Raw genomic sequence first — 27,533 nt, forward strand, 5'->3', positions numbered from 1 at the left:
AAATATATATATATATATATATATATATATATATATTTATATATGATTTTTTTTTTTTTTTTTCTCATATAAATATATTTTCTGTTAGAAAAAAAAAAAAAAAGTAAATAAATAATTAAAAAATATATTAGATTAAAAAAAAAGGAAAAAAAAAATGGTTGATGATGAAGAATTAAGAAAACTACGTTTTATTTTGAATAGAAAAAGAGGAAAAATTAGTTATTATTTATCATATATATTTTACAAACTTTTTAGTCATATTTATAATAAAAAAAATAAAAAAAGAGAAAGATATGTAAATATAAATGGAAGAACTCTTCCGAATTTTTTTTGTGATAATAAAATAAGAAGTACAAAATATTCCATTTTAACTTTTATTCCTTTATTTTTGTTTTATCAATTCTCGGACTTTTTAAATTTGTTTTATTTATGTGTTTCTCTTTTACAAATAATACCAATTTTTAATACAGGTTATGTATTTACATTTGTTGCACCACTTATATTTATTATTTTCATCAGTTTAATAAATGAGGTCGTAGATGACTTTAAAAGATTTATAAAAGATTTAGAAAATAATAATGAAATTTATTATACATTGGTTCAAAACGGGAATTTGGAGAAAATATATTCAAAAGATATAAAAGTTGGTGATATAATCTTAATTAAATCAAAACAAAGAGTTCCTGCTGATTGTATTTTATTAAAGAACTTAAATAAGAATGAAGAATATACATTTAAAAACGAAGAAAAAAAATCATTTTGTAACATAAAATTAAATAAAAACACCAATGTATATAACAAAATTAATAAAAACTATTACCATTTTAATAAAAATATTGATAATGAATTAATTGATGAAAGATATAATGAGACAAATAATAATTACAGTGAAAATAGTAATAATCTATTATTTAGTGAAAATGAAAAATCTCAAAAAGAAATAAAACAAAATGCATATTTTTTAAATGATGAAAATGAGTCTATCAATAAAAATGATATTAATAATGTAAAATTTAATAATAATTTTCAGATTAAAAAAAAACAGAAGAGAAAAAAAAAATCAAACAAAAATTCAAATAAGAAAAATAATAGCAAATCTTCAAATGAAACAGAAAATTATACCTATGTGAAAACAGACAAAATTGATGGAGAAACAGATTGGAAAATTAAATACCCTATTAGTATATTTCAAAATTTTAAAAAATTAAAAGATTTTTTTTCTGTTGATATATTATTTATTTTAGAACAACCAAAAAATGATATTTATAATATTGAAGGTTCATATGTTGTATTTAAATATAACCCATATGGTAAATTTAAAACTATTGAAAACGATGGTGATAATGTAAATAATAATCAAACATTAAATTACTCTTTTGATTTAATAGAAGATGAAGAAGAAGAAGAAGAAGATGAAGAAGACAAAGACGAAGACGAAGAATATGAAAATGAAGAAGATTATGATTATGACGAAGATAATTTATATGAATATGAAGAAGGTAAAGAAATGGATAATGAAAAAAAACAAATGCTAGAAAAGGGGTACATTGATTTAGAAGAAACAAGAGAAAACGATATAGATTATATTTATAATAAAAAAGAAAAAAAAAATAAAGAAATGGTAGTGTTTTCAGATGTAGCAAATGAAGTTGATAAAAATATAAATCTAGAATGTTTTAATACAGAAAATAAAGAAAAAAATAGTAACTATGAAAATCAAAGGAATATACGTACTGTTTATAATAGTAAAGACAATTTCAATTTTTATAATATAAATTATAGAAAAAAATTAAATTATGATAATTTTATATTATTCAATTCAGTTATAACTAGTTCTGATGTTATATGTTTAGTTATATATACAGGAAGTGATACAAGAGTAAATATGAGTACTCAAATTAGCAAAATTAAAAGAGGAACGATTGATAAAAAATTAAATTTGATAACTTTTTGCCTTTTTATTATATTAGCTATATTTTCTATGTATATGTGTTCTATTAAATTAAATAATTTATGGTACTTAAATTTTATTCGTTTTGTTTTATTATTTTCATCAGTTATCCCGATATCTTTAAGTGTTAATTTAAATATAGCAAAAATTTATTATACTTTATTAATTCAAAAAGATAAAGAAATAGAAACTACGATTATAAAAAATAATGCTATAATTGAAAACTTTGGTGATATTGATTATATTTTTACTGATAAAACCGGAACATTAACGGAAAATGTTATGATATTAAAAGTCATACATACAGGAATTGATGTTATATATGCAGAAAATGATAAAAATATGTCACATGATAGCATAGATAACAAAACAAAAGAAAGCTACACAAAAAATATTCTCTCATATAATTTAGATGTTCTTCATAATGAAGAAGATATCGATGATTCAGCATTACATTTATCATCAAATTATTCAAAATATGATAATCGAAATAAAAATTATAAAAATAAGGAACTTATTTCTTTTAATTATGAATTAAAGGATAAAAATCAAAATGATATTGCAAAATTATCTCATTTAAGTAAGAAAATTAATAAAAATAATATTGGAGATATAGAAAACGAAAATTATTCTGAATATAATAGAGAAAATTACTCATATATTAATTACCGAGATTCAAATTTAAAATATTTAAAACAAAATTATGAATTAAATCAAACTAATGTACCAAAAAGGAAAGATACACTAAGTAATAACATTGCTACTAAACTTAATAAAAAAAAAAAAGTAGAAAAAATGGTTGATGAATTTTTAAAATATAAAACTGATTTTATAGATTATTATGATGATAATATTGATGATATAGAATATTTAAAAAGACATAAAGTCTTTCAAACTTTTCTGTCATTTCTTATATGCAATAATATAAGAACATTAACAAAAGAAAGTAACAATAAAGAGAAAGAGGAATTAAAAAGAAAAAAAGAAAAAAAAGATAAAGATCTTCAAAAAAATCTTTATTATATATTAAAGGTTAATCGGAAAAATAAAAATGAGGTGAAAATGAGCAAAAAGGAAAAAACTTTAAGAAGTAATGCATTTGGAGATAAAAATAATAATTTTCCATCAAATATTTCTGAAAATTCAGAAAATTTCTCCCATTCAGATGTAAGTTATCAATGCTCTTCACCAGATGAATTAGCATTTTTAAAATATGCAACTAACTGTGGATTTATTTTAAAAAAAAAAACAGCCAATAAAATAGAAATTAAATATAAAAATGTTATATTAGAATATGAAATATTATTGCACATTCCTTTCTCATCAGAAACCAAGAGAATGAGTATATTTGTAAGAAATTTGAAAAATAGAAAAATATATTTCTTCATTAAAGGTGCAGATAATATTTTAATTAGGAAATGTCATGAAAAATATAAAACGTTTATTTATGAAGAAAGTGATCATTTATCAAATTTAGGTTTAAGAGTTTTAGTTCATGGCATTTTAAATATAGAAGAACAATTTTTTCAAAATTTTTTTAATTTATATAATAAGAATAAAGATATTAAAGGAAAAATGGAGAATGTATTAGAATGTGTAGAACAAAATATTAAAGTTTTAGCTATAACAGGAGTTGAAGATAAATTACAAAAAGTAAAAAACAAAATAGGAATTATAACTTCATAGAATAAAAAAAAGATTCATTTATATGCACATGTGATACATTCATATATAAAAAGTTGAAATAAAATAATGTATTTTTTAATTTTTTTTTTTTTTTTTTTTTATAGGGAGTTGGAAAAACTATTGAAATGCTTTACAATAGTGGGATAAAAGTATGGGTTTTAACAGGAGATAAAATTGAAACTGCTATATGTATTTGTAAAAATGCTAATATAAAAAAAAAGAAAAATAACATTTATATTTTTAGACATGAAAATATAAATAGTACTGCAAGTTTAATAAGAGAATTTAATTCAATTTTAAGTAATATAGAATCATATGTTTTGTTTTTTGATAACATTATTATACAAAACTGTATCAAATACATTCCTAATGCTTTTGTAGATTTTGCAGTTAACGCTCGCGCGGTGGTAATAAAATTATTAAAAAAATTAGAAAAAAAAAAAAGAAATAGCTAATTTTTTTTTTTTTTTTTTGTTCTTTTTAAAGGTTTGTTGTAGATGTAGTCCTATAGAAAAAAAAGAAATTGCTGTTTTAATAAAAACTATTAAAAAAAAAAAAGTATTATGTATAGGTGATGGAGGTAATGATGTTGCTATGATTCAATCAGCCGATATAGGGATTGGAGTTTTGGGAAGAGAAGGAAAACAAGTAGTTCATGATAGTGATATTATTGTTTCAAAGTTTAAAAATATAAAAAAATTAATTCTTTATTATGGAAATAATACTTTTTTACAAACATCATCTTTGTGCTCTTTTTTGATCCACAGAGGATTTATTTTAACTTATTTGCAATTCATTTATAGTTATATTTTTTTCTGTATACCTGTTTCTATTTTTCAAGTAAAATTATTTTAATTAAAATGAAATAAAAAAAAAAAAAAAAAAAAAGTTAATACTTTATATATCGTTTTTATAGGGTTGGTTGCAAATTGGTTATACAACATATTATACAACAGCACCATTTTTATCATTATTACTAGATATAAAAATAAAAAAAAATTTAATATATTTATATCCTGAAATATATAAAAATAAAAAACATAAAAGGAAATTAGATTTGAAATCCTTTTTTATTATTGTTTGGATATCTATTTTTCAAGTATTACTTTTAATCAAACATAAATTTATATATATATATATATATATATATATATATATATATATATATTATATATATATATATATATTATATATTATATATTTATATTAATTGAAATTTAATATTTTTATTATAGGGGACTGTTGTTATGTTAGGAGCCTTAAAGTTATTTAATGATAATTATAATAACCTCATAAATATATCTTTTTCATCTTTAATTGTTTTAGAAATAATGAATATACATTTAGAAGTAGAATCTTGGTTATATTACATATCTATAATCACTAATATTTTTGTTAAATATTTTGCTAAAAATGAACAATATATATACATATATATTTAATTTTAATTTTACTTTATAGGCATCCATTAATGATATCCGCCAATATATGCTCTTTTATAGTTTATATTTTTTCTATGTTTATACTAAGAAATTATTTTGATATCATGGTAAAACTTAATAAATTATATATAATACTTAATATTAAAAAATAAGTTAAAACTATTATTTATATATATATATAATAATTTGTAATATTTATTTTTTTTTTTTTTTTTTTTTTTTAGCAAATTATGTCCGTTATATTTTGGTATAAAGTGATTTTAATTGTTCTTTTTGCTTGGTTGCCTTTTTATATTATTAAAAAAATAAAAAATATTATAACTCCTTCTCAGTTTTTTAAACTTGCATAAAACAGATATACAAAAATAACAAAAACAAAATTAATTAAATTTTAAACAATTAAATCAAGTAATTATTCAACAAAAAATTTAAAGGATTTCTCAATTTCTCTACAAGCCTACGAAATAAAATAAAATAAATAGTAGTAGTACTAATTATGTAAATTTTTTGTGAAATTATATATATATCTATAATTATGTAAAAATTAAATATTGAAAAAATTATGAAAATATAATAAAAGGATTTTACTGTAATTAGATCATGTGATGTACAATCTATATATGAACTAAAAACTTTTATCAATAAACTTAACATAACACTTAAGCAATCTGATAAAAAAGGAAAATAAAATATTAAAATGAATATATGAAAAAAATTTTTTAAATATTTTATCTTTATAAAAATTATTTAAAAAAATTTTTTTCTTTTATTTCAAAAAAAAAAAAAAAAAAAAAATTAAATATACTACAATTTTTATTAAATTATTTTATTTCGTATATTACCTAAACGTCTTGATTCAATCATAAAATTTAAAGGTATATTAACACTTGCTGCATGATGATTAAAATTTTTCAAATAGGAAGTATTTTGATGAAATAAAACAGAGCTATATCCCGCCTAATAATAGAAAAAGAAATAAATAAATAATAAAATAATAAAAAGAGAAATTTTTGTTATTAAAAGTTTCAAAAAATAAGACATTACTATAATAAATTTATCAACATTATTAGGAGAAATATAGATGTTGTCACCAATCCATGGAAAAGTATTTTTATATTTTTGTGATATTTGCTTCTGTTTCATAATTTTTATAAGCATTTTTTGATTTTTATATATTCTTACTATATTCTTAATTTCGTTATCATAAGTATGGATATCATTTGAAATGCTATTTATAATAAACGAATCTCCATTGAATAAATTGTTTATATTTTTTTTTTTTTTTACATATTTTTTTGTAAAATTTTTCCATATGTTTTTATGTTTTGAACACTTGTAATCCCTCATTAAAAAGCTGTTTTTTTTGTCATACAATTTATAACACGTTTTTTTTATAGACTTATCATTTTCTATTTTTTTAATTAACTTTTTATAAATATTTCGAAGTTTTTTACTACTTTTAGAAAAATAATTTTCAAATATGTCTCTATTATGAGAAAAAATACTATCTTTCATTCTGCCATCTTTTTTATTAATATTATTAAAATTGTTATAATTTTTTTTTTCATTATGTTCTTTTTGTTTAATTTCTTTTCTTTCCTTCCTTTCATCAAAAATATATATAGGTTTATGTAAAAAAAAAGAACAAGTTATATATTCACCCTCATTTTTATACTCATCACTGAATTCACTACTACAATAATCAGAAGTACAACAAGAAGAATTATCACACTCCTTGTTTAAAGTATATTCTTCTTTATCACTATATTTTTTGCCTTCATCATATGATAAAAAGTTATTTGCAATTGACATATTTATATTTATTTTTTCTTTTTTTTGTATATCTTTTTTATTTATTTTATTTTCTCTATTATTTTCGCGTTCATTTTCATCTTCACTTTGAAACTTTATGGTATCTTTTTTTTCTTTCTCTAACTTATCTACATTTTTTGGAGAAGATAATTTATCATCATTTAAATAAGAATATTCATTAAATTCATATGATGAATTTACTATGTTGTTGTTTATGTCTAAACTTATATTATTATAGTCAATTTTTTTATACTTTTTTTTTGGAGCATCTTTTTTATAATTATTTTTTTTTATTTTATTAATATATTTTTTTTTATGTTTTAAATAATTATTTTTAAAGTTATTATCATAAAAAAGAGAAATAAATTCATTTAATATACTTTTATTGAAGGATTCGGAATAATAATTAGTATGTAATGTGAATTCTTTATACATAATATGGTTAAATTCTATTATATTTTTTTTTCTATATTTTTCATAAGTTATAGAATCATTTTTTAACAAAACTCTATCATTTAAAAATTTTATAATAATATTATATAAATTAATTGTTTCTGATGGTTTCGAATGCTCTCTTATCTTTTGCTCATTTGAATTTTCCATAAGGCATTCATAATATATCTTATTACTATTCTCTTTTTTTTTTTTTTTTTTTTTTTTTTTTTTCTTTTTTCTGTAAAATTTTTATTTGAAGTTATATATGATTCTTTTTTCTCATTTATTTGATTTCCTTTTTCTACATAAGAAAAATTTAATTTAATGTCTATATTGTTATCTATTCTATTAACCAATATATTATTGTCATTATTATTCATATCATTATTATTTATATTTATATCATCATTATTTATATTCATATCATTATTATTTATATTCATATCATTATTATTTATATTCATATCATTATTATTTATATTCATATCATTATTATTATTGTTATTATTACTATTATTATTATTACTGTCCCTATCGTTTTCATTTATGTTGATAAAAATATTATTATTAATATTACTAATATTAATGTTGCAATTATTATCCATTTGATTATTCCTTATATTTAAATATTCACTATCCCATTTCTCATTTTTTTTATTATTTAAAATATTATTATTCATACTTATTTCATTATAATTTGAATCATTTTCAGTATACTGAATATTACGTTTTTTATGTTTTATGTTTTTATTATTTAAATTAGATGCTTTTCTTTTTTTTTCATATAATTCTATCACATTAAAGGCATTTGTTTCATTTTTTGGCATGACATATTGATGAAGTTCCGTAATTTTTTCTTCTTCTACTTTTTCTTCATTACTTTTATTTATATAAATATTATTTCTTTCTTTCTCTTTTTTTTTTTTTTTTTCAGCTAATAATACACAAGATATATTTGGTAAAGTTGGAGGTATAATTAAACGCGGAGTTTTTTTTCTCTCATTTATTTCATCATTATTTATTTGGTTTTCTTCTATTTCAAATTCTTCATATTCTAATATTTTATCCTTATCTTCGCTTTCCTCTCTGAAATAATTGTTTATATCAAATTTTTTGGAAATTTCCATCTTATCTACATTACTTTCAAAATTTTTAATTTCATTAAAATGATCATCCTCATTATAATTTCTCTTAAAAAACTCTTTTATACTATTATTATCAATATTATATTCTAAATTATCTGTAAATTCTACTAGTAATATATTGTTATATAATAAATCATCAGAATATAATTTCAAATCATTTTTTCTATTTTTTTTTTTTAAATTTACTTTGTTTAAACAACTTTCTTTATCATTATCTTCTTTCTCCTTTTTGGATAGCTCATTGAATTCACTGGAAACTTTTTTATTCATTTCCTGTTTATAAATAAAATTTTCGAAATTAATAAGATCTACTTCATTTTTGACACTATCTATAGATATCACACTATGTAGGGTATTGAAATAATTTACATTTCGCAATTTAAAACATTTGCATATAATTTTAATTTCTTTTATATAACAAAGACTACCTAATAAAGAAAAAGGATTTATATGATAACCTTTAAATCTTAATATATCAAATATTGTCTTATAATTTTTTTGAGATGTAAAATTATAGAAAATAGAATGAAGAATTTCATAATCATCACAATACAAGAGTTCTAAAAATTTTTCATCCAATTTTAAATAATTTAAATAATTAGCTGTTTTAAGAAATAAAGAAGGAAAATATTTTAGGGAAAACAAATACATCATTCTAATTATTAAAAACTTTGAATAAATAAAACAAGAAAAAATAAAATAGGTATATTTCTTTGTATAGGTAAAATTCTGAATAAATTTTAATTTATATATTTGATTCTTTTTTATTTTGGAAAATAAAATTCTATTTTTTTTTTTTATATAATCATTTTTTAATCTCAAAATAAAACAATTTAAACTTGAATTAAATTCAAAATGAACATTTTTATTCAAATTATAATTAATTAATAATTCTTCATATTTATTGTTTTTATTTATTTCTGCTTTGACACATGTGTTAGTAACATTGAAATAACTTGAATCATTATATATACATACATATGGCTCTTTAATTTTTCTTTTTGTAGTTTTAAAATTAAAGTTTTTTTTTGTACAAATATCATTTTTATTACATATATTTCTCATCACATATGAGTCAAAATTATTGAATATTTTTATTTCCTTTTTATTTTCATTTTTACTTTTTTTTTTTGTTTCATTAGATGAAGAACTATTTTCATTATACATATTTGAAGTTTTCATCTTCATATTTTTATATGTGTCATTTATATTATTTTTATTCATACAGTTTTTATTTTTAAAATGATTTTCAAATTTTAAATCATTTTCATCTGTATTTATCGTAACACTTCTTTGTTTTACAGTTTTTCTGAAATTATAGCATTTATTATGAAGAAATAAGAATGTATCATACATGTTTAAATTATTATGCCATTCAAAAATATTTTCGTCTAAAATTTTTAATAGATATGTAGAATTCTCAAAGTAATCATTTAATCTACGAAAAATATTTGTATATATTTTGTAACAATCATGAAAAAGTGGAACATTATTATTTGTTTGAATAACAGAAGAAAAACATTTATTCAATTTACAATATGGTTTTTCCTTTGTAGCCATTTTTAAAAGATTTTTATTTTTTTTTACATGTTTTTTGTAATCTGCGTATTTCATCTTGTTTAAATTAATATAATAAACAGTATCACTTTTATAAGAATCTAGGTCTGTAGAAATATATGCAAATTCTTCACCTTCCTCATCATTTATATATATTTCATTATTTATTAAATTTATATCTTTTTTGTTATTCAAAAGTATATCTTCTTTTATATTTAAAGAATCAATTTTTTCAATTGACTCAAATAATGTCTTATTAAAATTTTGTTTTAAGTAAGAATATGTTTTAAAGTTTATAGGAATATTAGAAAACAAATGATTTAATTTTTTATATATTTTTGTATTAAAAATGCTAATGCAATCTATCGGTTCAATAAAATGTGTTAAACTATTTAAATAATTTTTTAAAATTATATAATGTATATGATCATCTTCGTAAAAAATATTAAAATTAAAATTATCATAATCTCCTTCCTTTTTGTTTTTTCTAAATTCATCAAATACATTTCTTTTAAAAAATCTTACAAGAATATATTTCAACGTATTTTTTTTAGATAGTGTTTTCGAGATTCCTTTATCCTCGTTATATATAAATGAATCGTTGTCCTTCATAGTAATATCTCTTTTATAACATTCATTATTTATTTGTTCAAGAAATTTCATTTTTTTAACTAAAAAAAATTGTTTACTGTTATTAATAAAATTATCTATCATAATAGAATTAGAAATACTTTTATAAAAATTTAAACTATGTTTTTTTTTTTTATTTATTCTATTTTTTTCTTTTTCTTTATTTACTATATTTTTTTCCATCTTTTCATATATATTGTTCATATAAATATCATCATTTGAATGAAAATATATTATTTTATTGAAATCAATTTTATATTCTTTATCTTTTAAATTATTTATTAACTTCATAAAGGATTTATATATATCTAAAATTTTTATATTTTTTATAATATATGAAGAAAAGTTTATATTTTGAATGAGGGAAGTTAATCTAGATTTTAAACTTAATTTAGTTGTATTTTCTTTTTTTTTATTTAAAGAATATTTATTATTCGAATATTTTTGATTTTTATAAAATAGCTTGTCATATATATCATTATTTGGCACTACTATATTATCCTTATTTTTTATCAAAATGTTTTCTATGTTTAATATATACTTAAATAATTTGTTATAGTTTATTATACTAATTCTATTTTTAATTAATTCATTTTTTGCACATTTTATTTTAGAAAAATACAAAAAAAAAGAGTAAAATATGTTTTCTGCTAATTCTTGATCTACGAAAAAATTATTAATCGGAAATTTATTTTTATTTATTAAATCGCTACAAGATCTCCAATAATATAAAAAAAATATAATATTTGGATTTCTTATTATTCTATTAAATTTCCTAAAAAATTTTAAAAAGCCAATTAGAAAACATTTTATGATTTTAGGATCTATTTTGTAATAATCATTTTTGAATATATTAAAATTACTAAAAAAATTATTCAGATGTTTATTGTTTAATTGTTTTTTAATATTTAATGTACTTTCACATTTTAAAATTTTAGTTAAATATGTATTATGTAGAATCTCATAATTTTGTTTAAATATATTTTTTATACAGTCGTTAATAATATCTGATTTATTAAGGCATAAAAAATTGCTTTTACTTTTATTTATCAAGTTGGACAAAATAAAATTGTAATTAAATAAATATGGTAATTTTTTTTTTGTCTTATTTAGTTCAAAAATAATATTTATATATATATGAAATAGTGAAATCATATCAATATTTCTATATTTTTTTTTTTCTGAATTTTGACTTTTAAATTTTACATAATTTTTTGTATTCACATTTTCTAGAAATTTGACATTTTTATTAAATTGTTTTTTTTTCATAAGATTATTTTCATTGTTTTTTATTATTTGAAAAAAATTTAACAGACAATAGCTACAATTACATCGTTTTAAGTATTTATTGTTAGATTTTTCAATATTATTATTCTTATTGCTATTAAAATTTACACTTTCAAAATACAAATCAGCAAATGCTTTTTTTTTTAAAATTTTATACTTTTGAGTTTTCATAAAAAAGGAATAAATATTTGCATGATAATTAGAAATCTCTCCACTTACTTTATTAGTTATATTCCTATTATATAATTTTTCATTTAAGTTCTTTGAAAAATGTAACAAAGATTTTTTTTTTTTTTTTACTTTATCCATTGAAAGAACAATAACATTGTTATTAGAATTTTTTTCATCCCAATGATAAAATTTTCTATAATAATTCTCTATGAAGGTAGAATAATTTTGTTCAACTAATTTTATGGTTCCTTTAAAATTAATTAAAAAAAAATTAACGTTCAAGATAATTATATGAAACATCATATTACGTCTAAATGATAATACATAACTATGAATATAATCATTATTAACGTATGTTCTTTTAATTAAGTTACCTAATTTTTTAGATATATGCTTCATTTTAGAAGTAATAATTCTTTTCATTGTATTTATATTAAATGTATTTTCTAATATATTTTTTAAGTATACATGACCCTTTTTAATAATATTTTTTAAATGGAAATTCATCTCCAAAAAATACTTTTTAAAAGGAATTTTCGTGAAATATTTTCTATGAAAAATAACTGATTCTGTATTTACAAAACATTTACACATATAGAAATATAAATTACGATTTGTTTTATATTTAGCTCCATTTATACTATACAAAATTTGAAAAATAAAATAAAAGATTTTTATTTTATACAGAATCTTTTTTTTTCTTTTTATATATCTATTTCTGTAAAAGCAATTAAAATTATTTGCATTGATATGCTCTTTATCTTTTATCATAACAAAAAAATATTCAAACATATTTAATAGTTGAGTTAAGCATTTAAAATATATGTAAATATCATAATTTAATTGATAATAAAAAAAAAGTAGTTGATATAAATTCCATGAATGTTTAATCAAATCATTTAATATGTCAACTAGATGAGTATAATGATAATAATATTGAACTATATAATAATATTCATATAAAATGTACGTAAAAAATGCAGTTTCATAATTTTTAGAATAAATAAAATTAACATACCAAATTTTTTCTGACTTATTTTTTAAAATTTTTTCATTTTCACTGTCATCAGAGGTATTATTTAGTAACTTATACAAAATTTTATCGTTTTCATAATTATCGATTGTTTTAATAAATTCAACAATAAGATCGTCATTAAAATTAACTAACATATTTTCTTCTATGTTATTTGATTCTTTTTGTTTATCTGTATAAACGTTATCACTAACATTATTTAACTTTTTGTTCTTTTTTTTCCTAACATTCTTTTTCTTGTATTTATCGTTGTTATTTTCTTCATTTAAAATAGAATTATTATTAATTGTTTTTTTTTTTGTTTCGGTTATATATAAAAACTTCATTACATATCTAGCTTTATTCCTGATCATTTTATTCATGATCATAGATTTAGAAGTAACATTACAATGTGAATTTATTTTGTTTGATAAATGAGCTAATAAGCTATTGTTATCATTCAATAATAGTTCAATAAAATTATAATACATCAAAATATTTAAATTAAAATTAAAATAACTTAAATGGTGAGGGTAACTATTTAAAAAAAATGTTTCCAATATATTTTTAAATTTCTCTGTATTATTATTAGTAGTAGTAATCAAAATATTACTGCTGTAATCATATAATAAATCTTTGCAACAAAATGGATTTTGCTTAATAAAAATTATTTTCATTTTTTTTTCTTCATCATTTCTAAAACTCGTTCTTAATCCTTTATTAATAGGTAAGACATATGTCTTGTTTTCATCTTCATAATCATCAGAACTGTATTCATTTTTACTTTTGTCTGCACACACTTTTTGATATATAAATTTCCTAAAAAAATTTTCCTCATCTTCATTTTTTACATCATTTTCATTTTTTTCAATTAACTTTTTATACGATTCACAGCAAAGATGTTTTCTACAATTAAAAAATAACCTTAAAATATTTAAAGATGGAACAAAATAATAATTATTGTTGTATTTTAATGATTTAAAATGGATTTCTTTTACTACTATTTTATTAATTTTTTTTTTTTTTTGTTTTTTTACTTCTTTTTTAATTGACTTCATTTTAATAGCATTTTCAAAGTCATAATCCTCAATAATTAAACAATTATAAATATAGTCATCACAAAAGTCATTATTTAAGAAATCAAAAACTAAATTTTCTTCATAATATTTTGAGCTTTTATGTAAATAATTGTCAAAATAACTTTCATTTTTATTTCCATTTAAGATATCATTATAATAATCACTTAAGTTTCTTTCATTTAGTGATTCAATTTCTATATTTTTATTCATGTATATTTCATTTGACTGATCGCATATGTAATTTACATTTGTGTTTAAAATTATTTCTCTTATATTTGAATCTATTTTATCATTTTCATTGCCATTTTTTTTTTCTGATTGATTATAATTTTCATTAAGGTTAGTTATATTCGTATAATTATCTTCTTCATTTATATTAATTTGTTTATCTTCTACTTCGAGTTTTTTATTTTCTATATCAACATATTTATCACTAGTTTCCAAAGTGTTATTTTCTATTTCAAAAATTTTATCAAAATTGAATTCATTTGTTACATAATTTTCATTATTGTTATTGTCTTCATTAAAATTACTACATTTTAATTTTTTGGTCTTTATATATTTACTTGAGGAATATTTTTGATCCCATACATTTAAAAATTTTCTTTTTTTTTTAATATTTCTTAATTTACATATCCTTTTTTCATTATCAATTTTTTTCTTTTTTTTTCTTGTAATTGCTGCTTCTAAAATATACTTTATTTTGCTCTTCAGTAAATTATCACAAGTGTCATTTTTATCTTTATTTTCATTTATTACTATTTCTTTCTTATTTCTATTAAGAAATTCTTTTTTATGCTTTTTTAGTTTCTTTTTTTTGTTGTTTTTTTCCTGTGTTATTTTCTTTATTTGAACACATTTATGAATAATATCTTTATTATAGAAATTGAAGTTATTTTGAATATGACATTTATAATGATTATTCAAATGATAACTTTCATATTTGTTTTTTACAAACATATTTTCGTAACAAAAAAAATCATTAGAAAACATAGGATAATACAACTTACAAGCAATTATAACACAACCAGCAGCTATATTATAAAAATGCTTTTTAGAAAAATATAAACTAGAAGGAATATTATAAAAAGTGTAAAAAAATTTTTGTCTATAAAAGTAGTTAATTTTATTATAAACCTTATAATTAACATTTACTTTATCAGGCATTAAATATTTTTTTGTTTCAATAAATTTTTTTTTTATATAATATTCTTTTCTCATTAAATATAGAATATATTTGTTTATATCATTTATTAAAGGAACTCCTCTATATTTTCCACCGAAAAATGTAAAACAGTCCTTATATATTTTTTTGTAATTATAAAAATTATTTAATTCAATATGTAAATCATCGTATTTATTACTATATACATTATAAAGAAACTGTGAAAATCTATATTTAAATATAACTAAATTTAAAAGTTTAATAGAATATGTTTGAATTGCATTCGGAAGTTGAAATTTAAAGATTAAATCATTAATTAAAGAATACATGTTTATTATTAAATATCCATTAAAATTTTCTAAATCTTTTAACCACTTTCTATTTACAAGAAAATTTAAATTTTTCATTTTAGAAAAATGTAACTTTAATTTTTTATGATAAATTTCTTTATAAATGTAATCATTATTTTGGTTATCTGTTTCTTCCATAAAATATTTGCTGTTGTGTTCATAATTATGAATGCAAATAAATGGTATGCTACTTTTTAAATTTCTTATAAAAAAATATTTTTTAAGTTCAGAAAAATGAGAATTCTTCAAGGGAAAATTAAAAATTGTTTGCTCTTTAAATAATTTAAAGAAGGATTCTGAAACATTATTAAAAATTTTATATAAATTAAAATTATCAGAATTAATATAATTTTTCATATTATGAGGCAAACAATATATATTTAATCTTTTTAAGCAATAATAAAGTATATAAAATAGTAAATCAAAAGTAAAATTAAAACAAAATTTATAAGTTTCACTATCTATTAAATAATATTTATAATCTTTAAAAAAAAATTCTATATATTCCTTATAAATATGTTTTATTGATAATGTTCTAAATCTTTTGAGATTCGAAATATATAGAACCTTTTTATAAATATCATCAAATACAAAAGAATCAATTAGATACTTTTCAGGAATATAAACATTCACGTGTGAATTTTGTTCATTAATATTTTTAAATATACATTGTTTTGCAAGTGAATATATACTGTTTAAGTTTTCTTTTTTATTTTTTAATCCATTATCATAATAATTCCTTTCAATTTTATATTTATTTTTTTTTTTTATTTTATTTATATATTCTAATTTCTTATATATATCAAATTTTATGTTACTATTTAAGTTATCACCAATTGTATTATTACTTAAATTATTATTTATGTTATTATTATCACCATTATCATTATTATTTAAATTCCTTCTGATATTGTCACTAGAAGTAATACTTAAAACATTATTAGAATTTTTTTCATATTTAAGTTCTTTTCTATTATTATCTTCAAAAATATGTATAGTGGAATCATTTTCATTATCAACGTAAGTATTTTCTTTAACATTTTTGCTACAACTAAAGCTATCACAAATATAGTTATCGTCATAAATTATTTTGTTATCAATCATATCATTCATATATTCCGATAAATTTTCATTTTGATATGACAGTTTTTTATCTATTGAATTATAATTTGTAATTGATTTATGAAATGTTTTTTCCTCCATATTTTTATTTTCATTCTCATTATCGGAAGATGAACTTACAGCTATTACTGACGAATTTGATAAATCTTTTTTACATACTTCTTTGTTTAATTCAATATAATTTTTGTATGTTCTTAAGACATCCTGAATAGCATTGCTATCATCACATAAAACTTTCTTTTCTTTAAAATTAGTTTCTTCATTTTCTTTTTGATTACTTATTTTTAATTCATTATTATATTCTAATTCACTTGCTTCTATATTTCCACCAAATTCAATCATATCTTGTTTATATTCATTATCATATTGTAAACTATTTATTTCATAAATATCATCTAATTCTTTTTTTATTTTAAAATCATCGTCATATTCAAAATTATTAATTTCAATTTTTTCTTCAAATGATTCGTCTATTTTATGTTTATTATCATATTCTAAACTATTTATATCATAATTATCATCCATTTCATTTTTTATTTTTAATTCTGTTGTATACTGAAAATCACTTATTTCTATATTTTTTTCAAGTTCTAAATTATTTGTTGTAAATTCATTATTGTTTATAAATGATTTCTCTTCATTTTTGCTACTTAATGAAATGTTATTTTTATGATCATTATTATTACTGTTTGAATTATTTTCAAGATTACTATTATTATAAATATCTGAATTTTCTTCATATAATGATGAATATAACAAATGATCATAGTTTCCTTTAAATACCTGCAGAATATCATAATATGATAAAAACTCAATATCACATTTTTTTTTTAATTCTTCATGTAGGTAATATAAAAAATCATGTTCATAAATTAAACCAATAAGTTCATTGTAATTAGTTGATCTATTCATGAAATAACATGATATATTTTTAACAATTGGTTTGGATAAATTTCTTGAAAGTAAAAATTTATTAATTAAGTATGAAGAATAAAAGTGATAAACACGTTCAGCATCTAAAAAACTGTCATTTTTCATAATATTATTATTAACATTCAGATAATTATTTGATTTATTTTCATTGTTTAAATTATTTTCCTTCTCATATATATTGTCTTTTTTATCTATCTCAAAATTAGGTATATCCAAATTCTCCATTGATATAAAATCTAATATTTCTGAATTATTTTCATAATTTGAATTTATTTCATAGTTTAAAATATCTTCTTCATTATAATCTATATCAAAAAAATCATTTGTATTATTACTATTAATTTCGTTTTTTGTTTTTGACTGTTTTATACTATTAATCAGTTCATTAAATCGTATAAAATCTTGTCTATTCTTCTTTTCACTATCCAACAATGAAGTTTTTCTATATAAATTTAATAATCTAATATTGAATTGTTTATTTATTTCACTTTTCTTAGGATAAAATTCGGTCATTTTAAATGTTTTATGTAAATATTTTTTTTGTAAGGTAAAAAAATAGGAAATTTTGCTTAAACCCATTTTATATGCTACATTTTTTAATTCTTCATTAATATTATTATCATTTTTCATATTTTCTAAAACTTCTACTATTTTTTTATCTTTTATTACTTCGTATACATATCTCAAGGAATCTTTCATTCCCCCAAATGGCATATAAATGTTCAAATTTTTTATATTTAATTCCAATATGTAAAACCATATTTTTTTAATTTCGTCATATATAATTGGTGGTAATGAGTGTACTGTAATAAATGTGTGTATAAAATTTATTAAAATTTTTTGAAAATTTATAAAAAATTCATCATTTTCTTTAAAGACATATTTTGCTATATTATTACTTAAATTATCATCTTTATATAATTTTTTTATAATATTATAAATATCTTTTTCAAGAAATTGATTATTTAAATCATCATTAACTGACTGTAAATCGTAAGCTTCATCAAACTGTTCAACTACAATTTCACTTACATAATTGCATTCGTTGCAAACATATTGTCCTTCCTCAATTCTAAAGCTGGTGTTTCCACATACAACACATTGTGTTTTATCCATTTTATTTATTTTACTTTGTCATTTTTTTTTTTTTTTTAAATATACATAATTTTTTTTTTTCTTTCATATACAGGCATAATCATTTTTTTATTTTATAAATATATATATATATATATATATATATATATATATATATATTGTATTTTCTTACAAGAAAAAAATTTCCTTATTTCAATTTTTTATTCCTTTAGTAAATTGTTTTTATTTTACTCTTATTTATTATTTTTTATTTATTTTTTTTTATTTTATTTATATATTAAAAATATTTATATATTTAAATTTTAACAAATAAAAATATAGATTTAATTACTTAAAATGTATAAAATATATAATACTAAATTAAAAAGGAGAGAAAAAAAAAGAACACAATATTTTTTTTTTTTTTTATGTATTTTTTATTACATGAAACAAAAAAAAAAAAAATATGTTATTATCTTATTTTATGATATATTTAAAATTTTCATAAAAACATAAACAAATAACACAACCATATAATTATGTTTAATTTTTTTTTTTTTTTTTTTTTTTTCCATATTACACAAAGAACAAATATATAAAAATATATAGAGTATGTTTTTCTTGCTTTTTACATCAGCCGTTCAAAATTATTTTATTTTAAATTAACAGTTAAAAAAATTAAAAAAATTTTTTTTTTTTTTTTTTTTTAAACAAATGTATTCTTTTTAGAGAAAAAGTAAAACTATTAAAAAAGGGAAAGAAAAATATAGTTATTATTTTAATATACTTTGAAAAAAATAAATGCTTTTGTTTAACTTATTCGACACATTATACATATGTTACTATATAAATGCTACTGTGAATAAATGATTAATGAAATATTTAATATATTAATTTATAAAAAAAAAGAAAAAAAATGATATATATAATAACTTTAAAATATTTTAATCTATTTTAATTAATAAAACCATTATTGAAAACCTTAAAAAGCTATACCACATATTATATATATTTTGAGTTTCAGTTAAATTTGAATATATATATTTTTAAATTATTAGAAAAATTTAACATTATGTATTAAAAAGATATGTTCCATGGAAAAAAAAAAAAAAAAAAAGGTTATGAGTTTATTGATTACTTAAAATAATTTGAGAATTCTTTATATATAAGAAATTATTTAAAATATTTTCCTTGATATTTAAAAAACATTAAAAATTATTCTACAAAATTAAAAATTTTTTAAAAGTATGTAGTACTTCAAAAGAATTAAGTTAAAAAAAAAAAAAAAAAAGTCTAATTATTGTCAATAAAATAATAAACATATAGAAAAAAAAAAAATAATACAAAAATGATAATATTTATAAAATATTTAGCTCATGATTACAAAAAGGGCATTGATTAAAAAGAAAATTTTTTTCAAAAAAAGTATTTTTAGTTGAAATAAAATAATAACAGAATGAACAAAAATAAATATAATCTACTTGAATCAATAAATTAAAGTTTAAAGGAGCATTAAAGTTATCAAATAATTTTTTATTGAAATCATTTAAAATGAAAATAGTAGGTAATATTAGATTATTTTTATAAATACAACAAAAAGTTATCATACATTTATTGAATATATGATTATTTTCACATATATAATAATTATTATATAGGTTAGATATACATATCTTATTACAAAAAAAACAATTTATTTTAAATAATAATTTTTCAACAATATAATTATCTACATTTATTTTGTTTGTTTTTTCTTTTATAATTTCATAAGTTAAAGCTAAATATTTTTCAAAACTTTCCGAAGTAATGCTAATATTTTCTATATTTGAAGAATTTGTTTTTTCTATGTTTTTATTTTTATATTCTACATAAATGTTGTTAAAAAAATTTAATATATCCATATCTTTATTTATTTTATTTTCTTCATTATCCACTTTTTTTTCATTTTCAATATTTTCTTTTAATATATTTTCAGGAGAGATAAGAAGATAAAATAAGCTATAGAAATTAATTAAAATTAATATATAAAAATAATCTAAATTGTTTTTCTTTATGTTATAATTTAAATTAACAAAAATATTTGTGTTGTTTATTCGCAATGTATTTAAAATAATATAAAATATTTGACAAATATATATATTTATACAAATATCAAACTGAGTATTGCAATCACTTACTTCTGTGTTTAATATGTAACTCATATATTTTTTAATTTTATTTATATAATATAGACACTTTTTTAAAGTTAAAAAATTAATTATAACCTTTTTGTTCTCATTCATTAACATTTTTTTATCATCAAATTCGGTATTTTTTTTAGTTATGTTATTTTTTATATTATCAAAATTATCTTTCTTATATTCTTCACTTAAACTTTGTATGGCTTTAGTTTCATCCTTATTTAAATTTTCATATGACTTAGTATTTTTATTTTCATCCATTTTGTAAATATATCTAAATTTTTTTTTATTTTTTTTTGTTTTTTTATTTATTAAAAAAAAAGTAATATGAGAATTGAAATCATCATTACTGAGCCCATTTTGTTTCAAACAGAAATTATACATGTGAAATAAAAATGACAATAAAATACCACCATATTTTTTTATATCTATTAATTCAAAGTTTTCAAAAAATAATTTGGAATATATTTTTCTTTTATAAGTGAAATTTACTTTTTGATATAATTCGTTGTATGCTAGGTGAAAAAAAGAATTATATTCAGATATATAATTATTTTGAAAATAATTTAAAATTAAAAGAAAGTAATAAAAATTCATTTTTATTTTTTTGTTTTCATTAGTTAAATTATGAATGCTTTTTTTAATATTATCATAATTAATGTAACTTTTTATAATATTTAAAAAATTAAAGTGACTATGTATGTCACAAGAGCTCACTGAATTTTTTTTATTCACTTTTGTTTTCATTTCATTTATATTTTTGTTATTTTTTTCATTTATTAGATGTATATCATAAAAACCAAATATAATATATTTATACTCCAAAAAAAATGTCTTGTGTTCTCTTTGAGTGAATAAATTGCAGTTTAAATAGTTTTTTATATTTTTATCATAAAATTCACTTGATTTATTAACTTCATCTAAAAAAGAATTTATTTTATCATTATAATAATTCATTTCATTATTTTTGTCTAGAAAATTATTATTTTTATTAATACTAAGATAACTCTCAAAATTTTCTTTTTTTTTATTATTCACATTTGAATTGATATTTTCTTTTTCATTCTTTTTATTTAGTAAAGTGTATATTTTTTTAAAAAGTTTACTTATCGTTTTAATATAGCTAATAATTAAACATTGATTATTAATTGTTAAACTAATGCTTTCATATTGCTTTTCTTGAAAGTATATATATATGAAATTTTTAAAGTGACTCAAATGTACATTATTTAAAATTATGTCATTACATTTTTTTTTTTTTTTTAATACTTCTTCATTAAAAGGAAAAAGAACTGGCTTAAAAAAAATTTTTTTTGAAATAATTCCATTCTTCATTTTCTCATTTTCCATTAGGAAAAATTCAAAATTTTTATTTTTTAAGGAACATACATAACTGTATTTTTTCATAAAACCATTTTGATAAAAACATATTATTTCAAATATAATAAAACTTTTATTTTTTTTTTTATTTTCATTATATTTTTCAAAATTACATTTATTAACTATTATATCACATATAACATTATTAGAATTTTTGCTATTTGTACAAGAATAATTAATAAGTTCCATATTAAAATTTTTTTTTCTTCTTCTTAATGTTACTATAGAAAAATCATATTTACATGTAATTATAAGAAAAGTATATTTATACTCTGTCATACCAGTATAATTAGAATACTCTTTTTTATTTATATAACAATCTATATTAGAATGACTATTATTTATTTTATAATCAAGATCATTATTATTAATTACATTTTCATTATCACTTTTTTCGTAAGTTGAAAAACTATTTGTAAAAATATTTTCAATTTTATTTGAATCATCATCACAATGTATTATACTTTCTCTTTCTGTATTTCTTAATGTATCATTTAAATTTTTGGATAACACGTTTTCATTAACAAAATCATGAAATTTTTTGTATGGAAAATTACTATGGGTACATAAAGAATACAAATACTTTGAGTTACAATTTACTACTCTTATTTTTCTATATAAACTTTCCTTATTTAATTGAAAGCAAAAATACTTTTTTACAATTAATTCGAATTTGTTTTCATAAAAAATATTTAATATTAATAAATTACAAAAAAATATATAAACTATACCTTCATTTGATAAACAAAAAATATTAAATGTATAAAAATTTTTATAAAATTTATTCTTTTTTATTTTTGAAATATTAATACTTGTTAAATAATCATTTAAAAGTATATGTTTAAAAGAAAAAGAACATAATAGTTTACTTTTTAATCTATGATATAAATTATCTATAAAAAAGGAATTTGTTTTAAATAAATTTTTATCTATATTATTTAAATTAAATTGCTTATTATACAGATCTAGTTCTTCATAATATAAAAATTTAGAATTATTATCGTTTGAATTATTATTGCAATTATTATCATTATAAATAACAATTATAAATAAGTTATTCTTAACATAATTTACACATAAATTAAAAACCAAAAGAAATTTTTTTTTTTTATTTGAATAATCATATTCAACAATTGAATTTTTAGAAAAATAATAATCATAATAATATTTAGAATAAAAATTAATATTTTCAAATAAATCCTTTTTTACAAATATATTCTGTTCTTTTAAAAATATAATTCCATTGATATTTTCAAAATAATCTTCATAATTATTTATTGAGTTTATATCATATATATCTATTTTTATATTATCCTTATAATACTGAAAAAACATTTTTTTAAAATTTAAAATCTCAAAAAATAAATTAAATTTGTTACTTTTAATATATCCAAATAATATATCATTTTTACGATTAGTCTGAACAAAAATATAATCATTTGAATTGATATATGGTAAGTTATCAATATAGTTTTTAAATTTTTGGGAAACATTCTCGTTTAATATTAAAAATAATTTTTTTATTATCTTTACTTTTCTAAAGCTGCGTAAAAAAAAAAAAAAAAAAAAATAATAAAGTTTAAAAATATTATTAAAATGAAAAATTAAATTATATAAAATGAAGATAACTTTATAATTATCATATTTTAGCTTCATACTATTTCATTTTTAATTAAATTTATTTTATTTTAGTTCTCTTTATTTATTATTAGTTCATTTTAATTTGATATCATTCTATATATTTTCTTTACTTACATTTCTATGTGTTCCACTTGTTCAATAGATTCTAAAATGAATTCTTGTTTTGAAAAATAATTTAAGTCTTTATTTTCTTCATTTTTAATACCTTCATTTTGTTGATTTTTTATGTAGTTTAAATAATCAGAAATATTTATATTCATATGTGAGTTAATATTTAAATAAATATGAGGAAAAAACAAAGATCTTAGATCAAATAAATGATAAAAATTACTACTTTGTACTAACATTTCTTTTTCATTTAATTCTAAATTAGTTTGATTAAAATCAAAATAAGTATTTCCTTTTTTTGTCAAGTATCTTTTATATCTTAGAATAGATGAAAATATTATAATTTTTCTTTTATCATTTTCAATTAACTTGTTATCATCTTCACTTGAATTATAGGTTTCATTAATAAGATTATTATTACTATCATTTAATTTACTATTATTTTCATCTAAGTTATTATCATTAAAATTATTTTTATCATTTTCACCTAAGTTATTATTATTAAAATTATTTTTATCATTTTCATCTAAGTTATTATTATTAAAATTATTTTTATCATTTTCATCTAAGTTATTATTATTAAAATTATTTTTATCATTTTCATCTAAGTTATTATCATTAAAATTATTTTTATCATTTTCATCTAAGTTATTATTATTAAAATTATTTTTATCATCTATACAATTACTATTGTTATTTAAACTAATTTTATTATTCTTATTATTATTAGTGTGATCATTTATTTCTTCTAATTTCTCAATTTTATTCTTTTCATTATAATTATTTTTTGTAAATTCATTTTCTTTTTTAAATAATTCCATTTGTTGTAAACATTTACTGTTTCCAGTTTAATTATTGCAAATATTTTATTATTATATAATTAAATTACAATATTCTACATTTATCAATAAATTTTTATTAGATATATGTTATTAAAATTTAAATAATTTAATTAGACTTTCCTACTATTTGGAAAAATGACATATAAAATAAACCTCCTATATATATTCTTAATATAAATAAATATGATTAGCCATTTTAATTTATACTGTAAGTGTTACGTATTTTTTAAAATTTGCAAAAATTTCATTCATACAAATATTTATAAGTTAAAATTTCTTTTTATATCAAACTAAAAGTAATTTCTTAAAAAAAAAAAAAAAACAAAATTAAAGAAGAAATAAACTTATAATTAAAAAAATGTTATTATTTATAAATGGAAAAAAAGGTTATAATTTTTTCTTTCTGTTTATGTAAAGAAAATTAAATGGTACAAAGGGGAATATTAAAAAAAAGAAAAAAATAACATTAGTAGAAGAAAATATATATAACATTAAAAATAAATAAATTTTAATATATATGCGTTAAATAAATAAAAAGAAAGGACGTATTATAAATTGAAACAGGTTGAAACATGCTAAAATATAGAAATTAATACAGGATATAAAAAAAAAAGTGAAATTTATAATTTATAAAATAAATAAACAAAAAAAAAAAAAAAAATAAAAAATAAAATAAAATAAAATAAAATAAAAAAAAACTTCATTAAATATTATTAAAATAAGTATTTATCAGAATTTAAAATTATTTATATATATATATATATTCTTCTATTTAACAAAAAAAATTACCTAAAATGAAAGTAATATTTTCTTTATATTAGAATAAATATAACTAAATTGAGCAATGGAGTAAATAATTGGTACTTTTTGTCATTATTTGAATATGATACTATAATGTTTCTTTATTTATTATAATATTCTTTAAAATAACTTGAGTATAAAAAATTTCTTTATGAATAGAAGATATACATTTAATGTTGAAATTATCATTTATGTTTTATATTTCTTGTTATATCTATTTTTTAAATTATAAAGTTTTAAAATCCAAAAAGGATTTTACTTAAATTGAAGCATGCTATATATAATGACCCTTAGTCCGAGCATTTTTTTTTATTCTATAATGTTTATTACAAAATTTTCAATTCTTTTTTTTGTAAATTTTTTTTTATCTATTAAAAAATAAAATAATTTTTTAATATAATTTTTATATGTAATATATGCAAATAAATATTTATATATTTTATTAAAAGTGACGTATACCTTCTTTTTTTTTTTTTTTTTTTTAAATTTACTTTTTTATTTTTTTGTAAAATTATGGTAAGCAAAAAAACATTAGAAGCACAAAAAGCTTTTTATAATGAAGACGTAGAAAAATCAAAAGAAGCACATGATTTTTATCATAACTTAGATAAACATGGAGAAGATCATAATCTTGATAGGGATAATTTAAAAACAATAATATTTGGTAGTTTAGATGGAATTATAACAATGTTCGCCATAGTTTCAGGATGTGTAGGAGCAAAAATTACACCTACACAAGTCATAATTATAGGTATCGGAAATTTATTTGCTAATGCGATTTCCATGGGGTTTAGCGAATATACAAGTTCATCAGCTCAAAGAGATTTTATGCTAGCTGAAAAAAAACGAGAAGAATGGGAAATAGAAAATTGTCCATCAGAAGAAAAACAAGAAATGATTGATATTTATATGAATAAATATAAATTTGATAGTGAGGATGCAAGAAATTTAGTAGAAATAGCTTTTAGAAATAAAAATTTTTTTCTTGAACATATGATGTCAGAAGAATTAGGTCTTATTATTACTAATGAAGATAAAAATGAATCTATGAAAAAGGGAATTATTATGTTTTTAAGTTTTTGTGTATTTGGATTAATTCCTTTATCTTCTTTTGTAGCTTATATAGTATTTTTTGAATATACAGATTATAATACTTCATTTTTAGTTGTTTTTATATCAACATTAATAACTTTATTTATTTTGGGATTATTTAAGGTATTAACTTACATTTTATATATATATATATATATATATATATTTTTCAATTAATTTCTTTTTTTGTCACTCATTTTTTAAATATATGATATTGTAACACATTGTAAGTTTACATTATTTTTTTATGACTTATATATTAGAAAATTTGAGCTTATAATAAATATATTTGCAAATAACATACATATTTACATATATATATATATATTTTTCAATTTATAGTCACAATTTACGAATCAAAAACCTCTTAAATGTGCTTTTTGTATGCTTTTGAATGGAATCATTGCTGGAATTGTTCCGTTTTTACTTGGAATTTTACTTAAAAATAATATCGCTGATGTATAAAAGAATTACATTATATATATAATTATTTATTATATGTATAATTTTTTTTTTTTTTTTTTTTTTTTTTATTCTATTAAGCAAAAATATATATATATTTTTAATAAACTAATTTTACTTTTTTTTTTTCATTTTAATTTTTCGTTTGCTTTTTCGTTTTACCATTTTTTTTTTTT

At 17.5% G+C, this 27,533-nt stretch overlaps 4 protein-coding genes across 4 annotated transcripts; 2 read left to right on the forward strand and 2 right to left on the reverse strand.

Moving 5' to 3' along the window:
- Window positions 1–154: 154 nt before the first annotated feature.
- On the forward strand, window positions 155–5,429 carry PGAL8A_00124500 (phospholipid-transporting ATPase, putative; the record flags this gene model as incomplete). Its single annotated transcript, XM_028674761.1, has 7 exons — window positions 155–3,604; window positions 3,742–4,044; window positions 4,124–4,477; window positions 4,554–4,736; window positions 4,873–4,997; window positions 5,099–5,186; window positions 5,304–5,429. The coding sequence occupies 7 exons, from the start codon at window positions 155–157 to the stop codon at window positions 5,427–5,429; spliced, it is 4,629 nt and encodes a 1,542-aa protein (XP_028526360.1).
- Window positions 5,430–5,491: 62 nt separating this feature from the next.
- PGAL8A_00124600 (conserved Plasmodium protein, unknown function) lies at window positions 5,492–18,893 on the reverse strand (the record flags this gene model as incomplete). The annotated part of the gene is given in 5 exon segments (XM_028674762.1): window positions 5,492–5,536; window positions 5,668–5,747; window positions 5,922–6,036; window positions 6,124–7,560; window positions 7,563–18,893. Coding segments are annotated over 5 exon segments (13,008 nt in total).
- A 1,316-nt stretch (window positions 18,894–20,209) lies between these two features.
- Window positions 20,210–24,981, reverse strand: PGAL8A_00124700 (conserved Plasmodium protein, unknown function; the record flags this gene model as incomplete). Its single annotated transcript, XM_028674763.1, has 2 exons — window positions 20,210–23,948; window positions 24,167–24,981. The coding sequence occupies 2 exons, from the start codon at window positions 24,979–24,981 to the stop codon at window positions 20,210–20,212; spliced, it is 4,554 nt and encodes a 1,517-aa protein (XP_028526362.1).
- Window positions 24,982–26,316: 1,335 nt separating this feature from the next.
- PGAL8A_00124800 (iron transporter, putative) lies at window positions 26,317–27,360 on the forward strand (the record flags this gene model as incomplete). The annotated part of the gene is made up of 2 exons (XM_028674764.1): window positions 26,317–27,018; window positions 27,238–27,360. The coding sequence occupies 2 exons, from the start codon at window positions 26,317–26,319 to the stop codon at window positions 27,358–27,360; spliced, it is 825 nt and encodes a 274-aa protein (XP_028526363.1).
- Between the last annotated feature and the right edge of the window lie 173 nt (window positions 27,361–27,533).

This window comes from Plasmodium gallinaceum, assembly GCF_900005855.1.
Source record: "Plasmodium gallinaceum strain 8A genome assembly, contig: PGAL8A_v1_64, whole genome shotgun sequence".
Classification (NCBI taxonomy): domain Eukaryota; phylum Apicomplexa; class Aconoidasida; order Haemosporida; family Plasmodiidae; genus Plasmodium; species Plasmodium gallinaceum.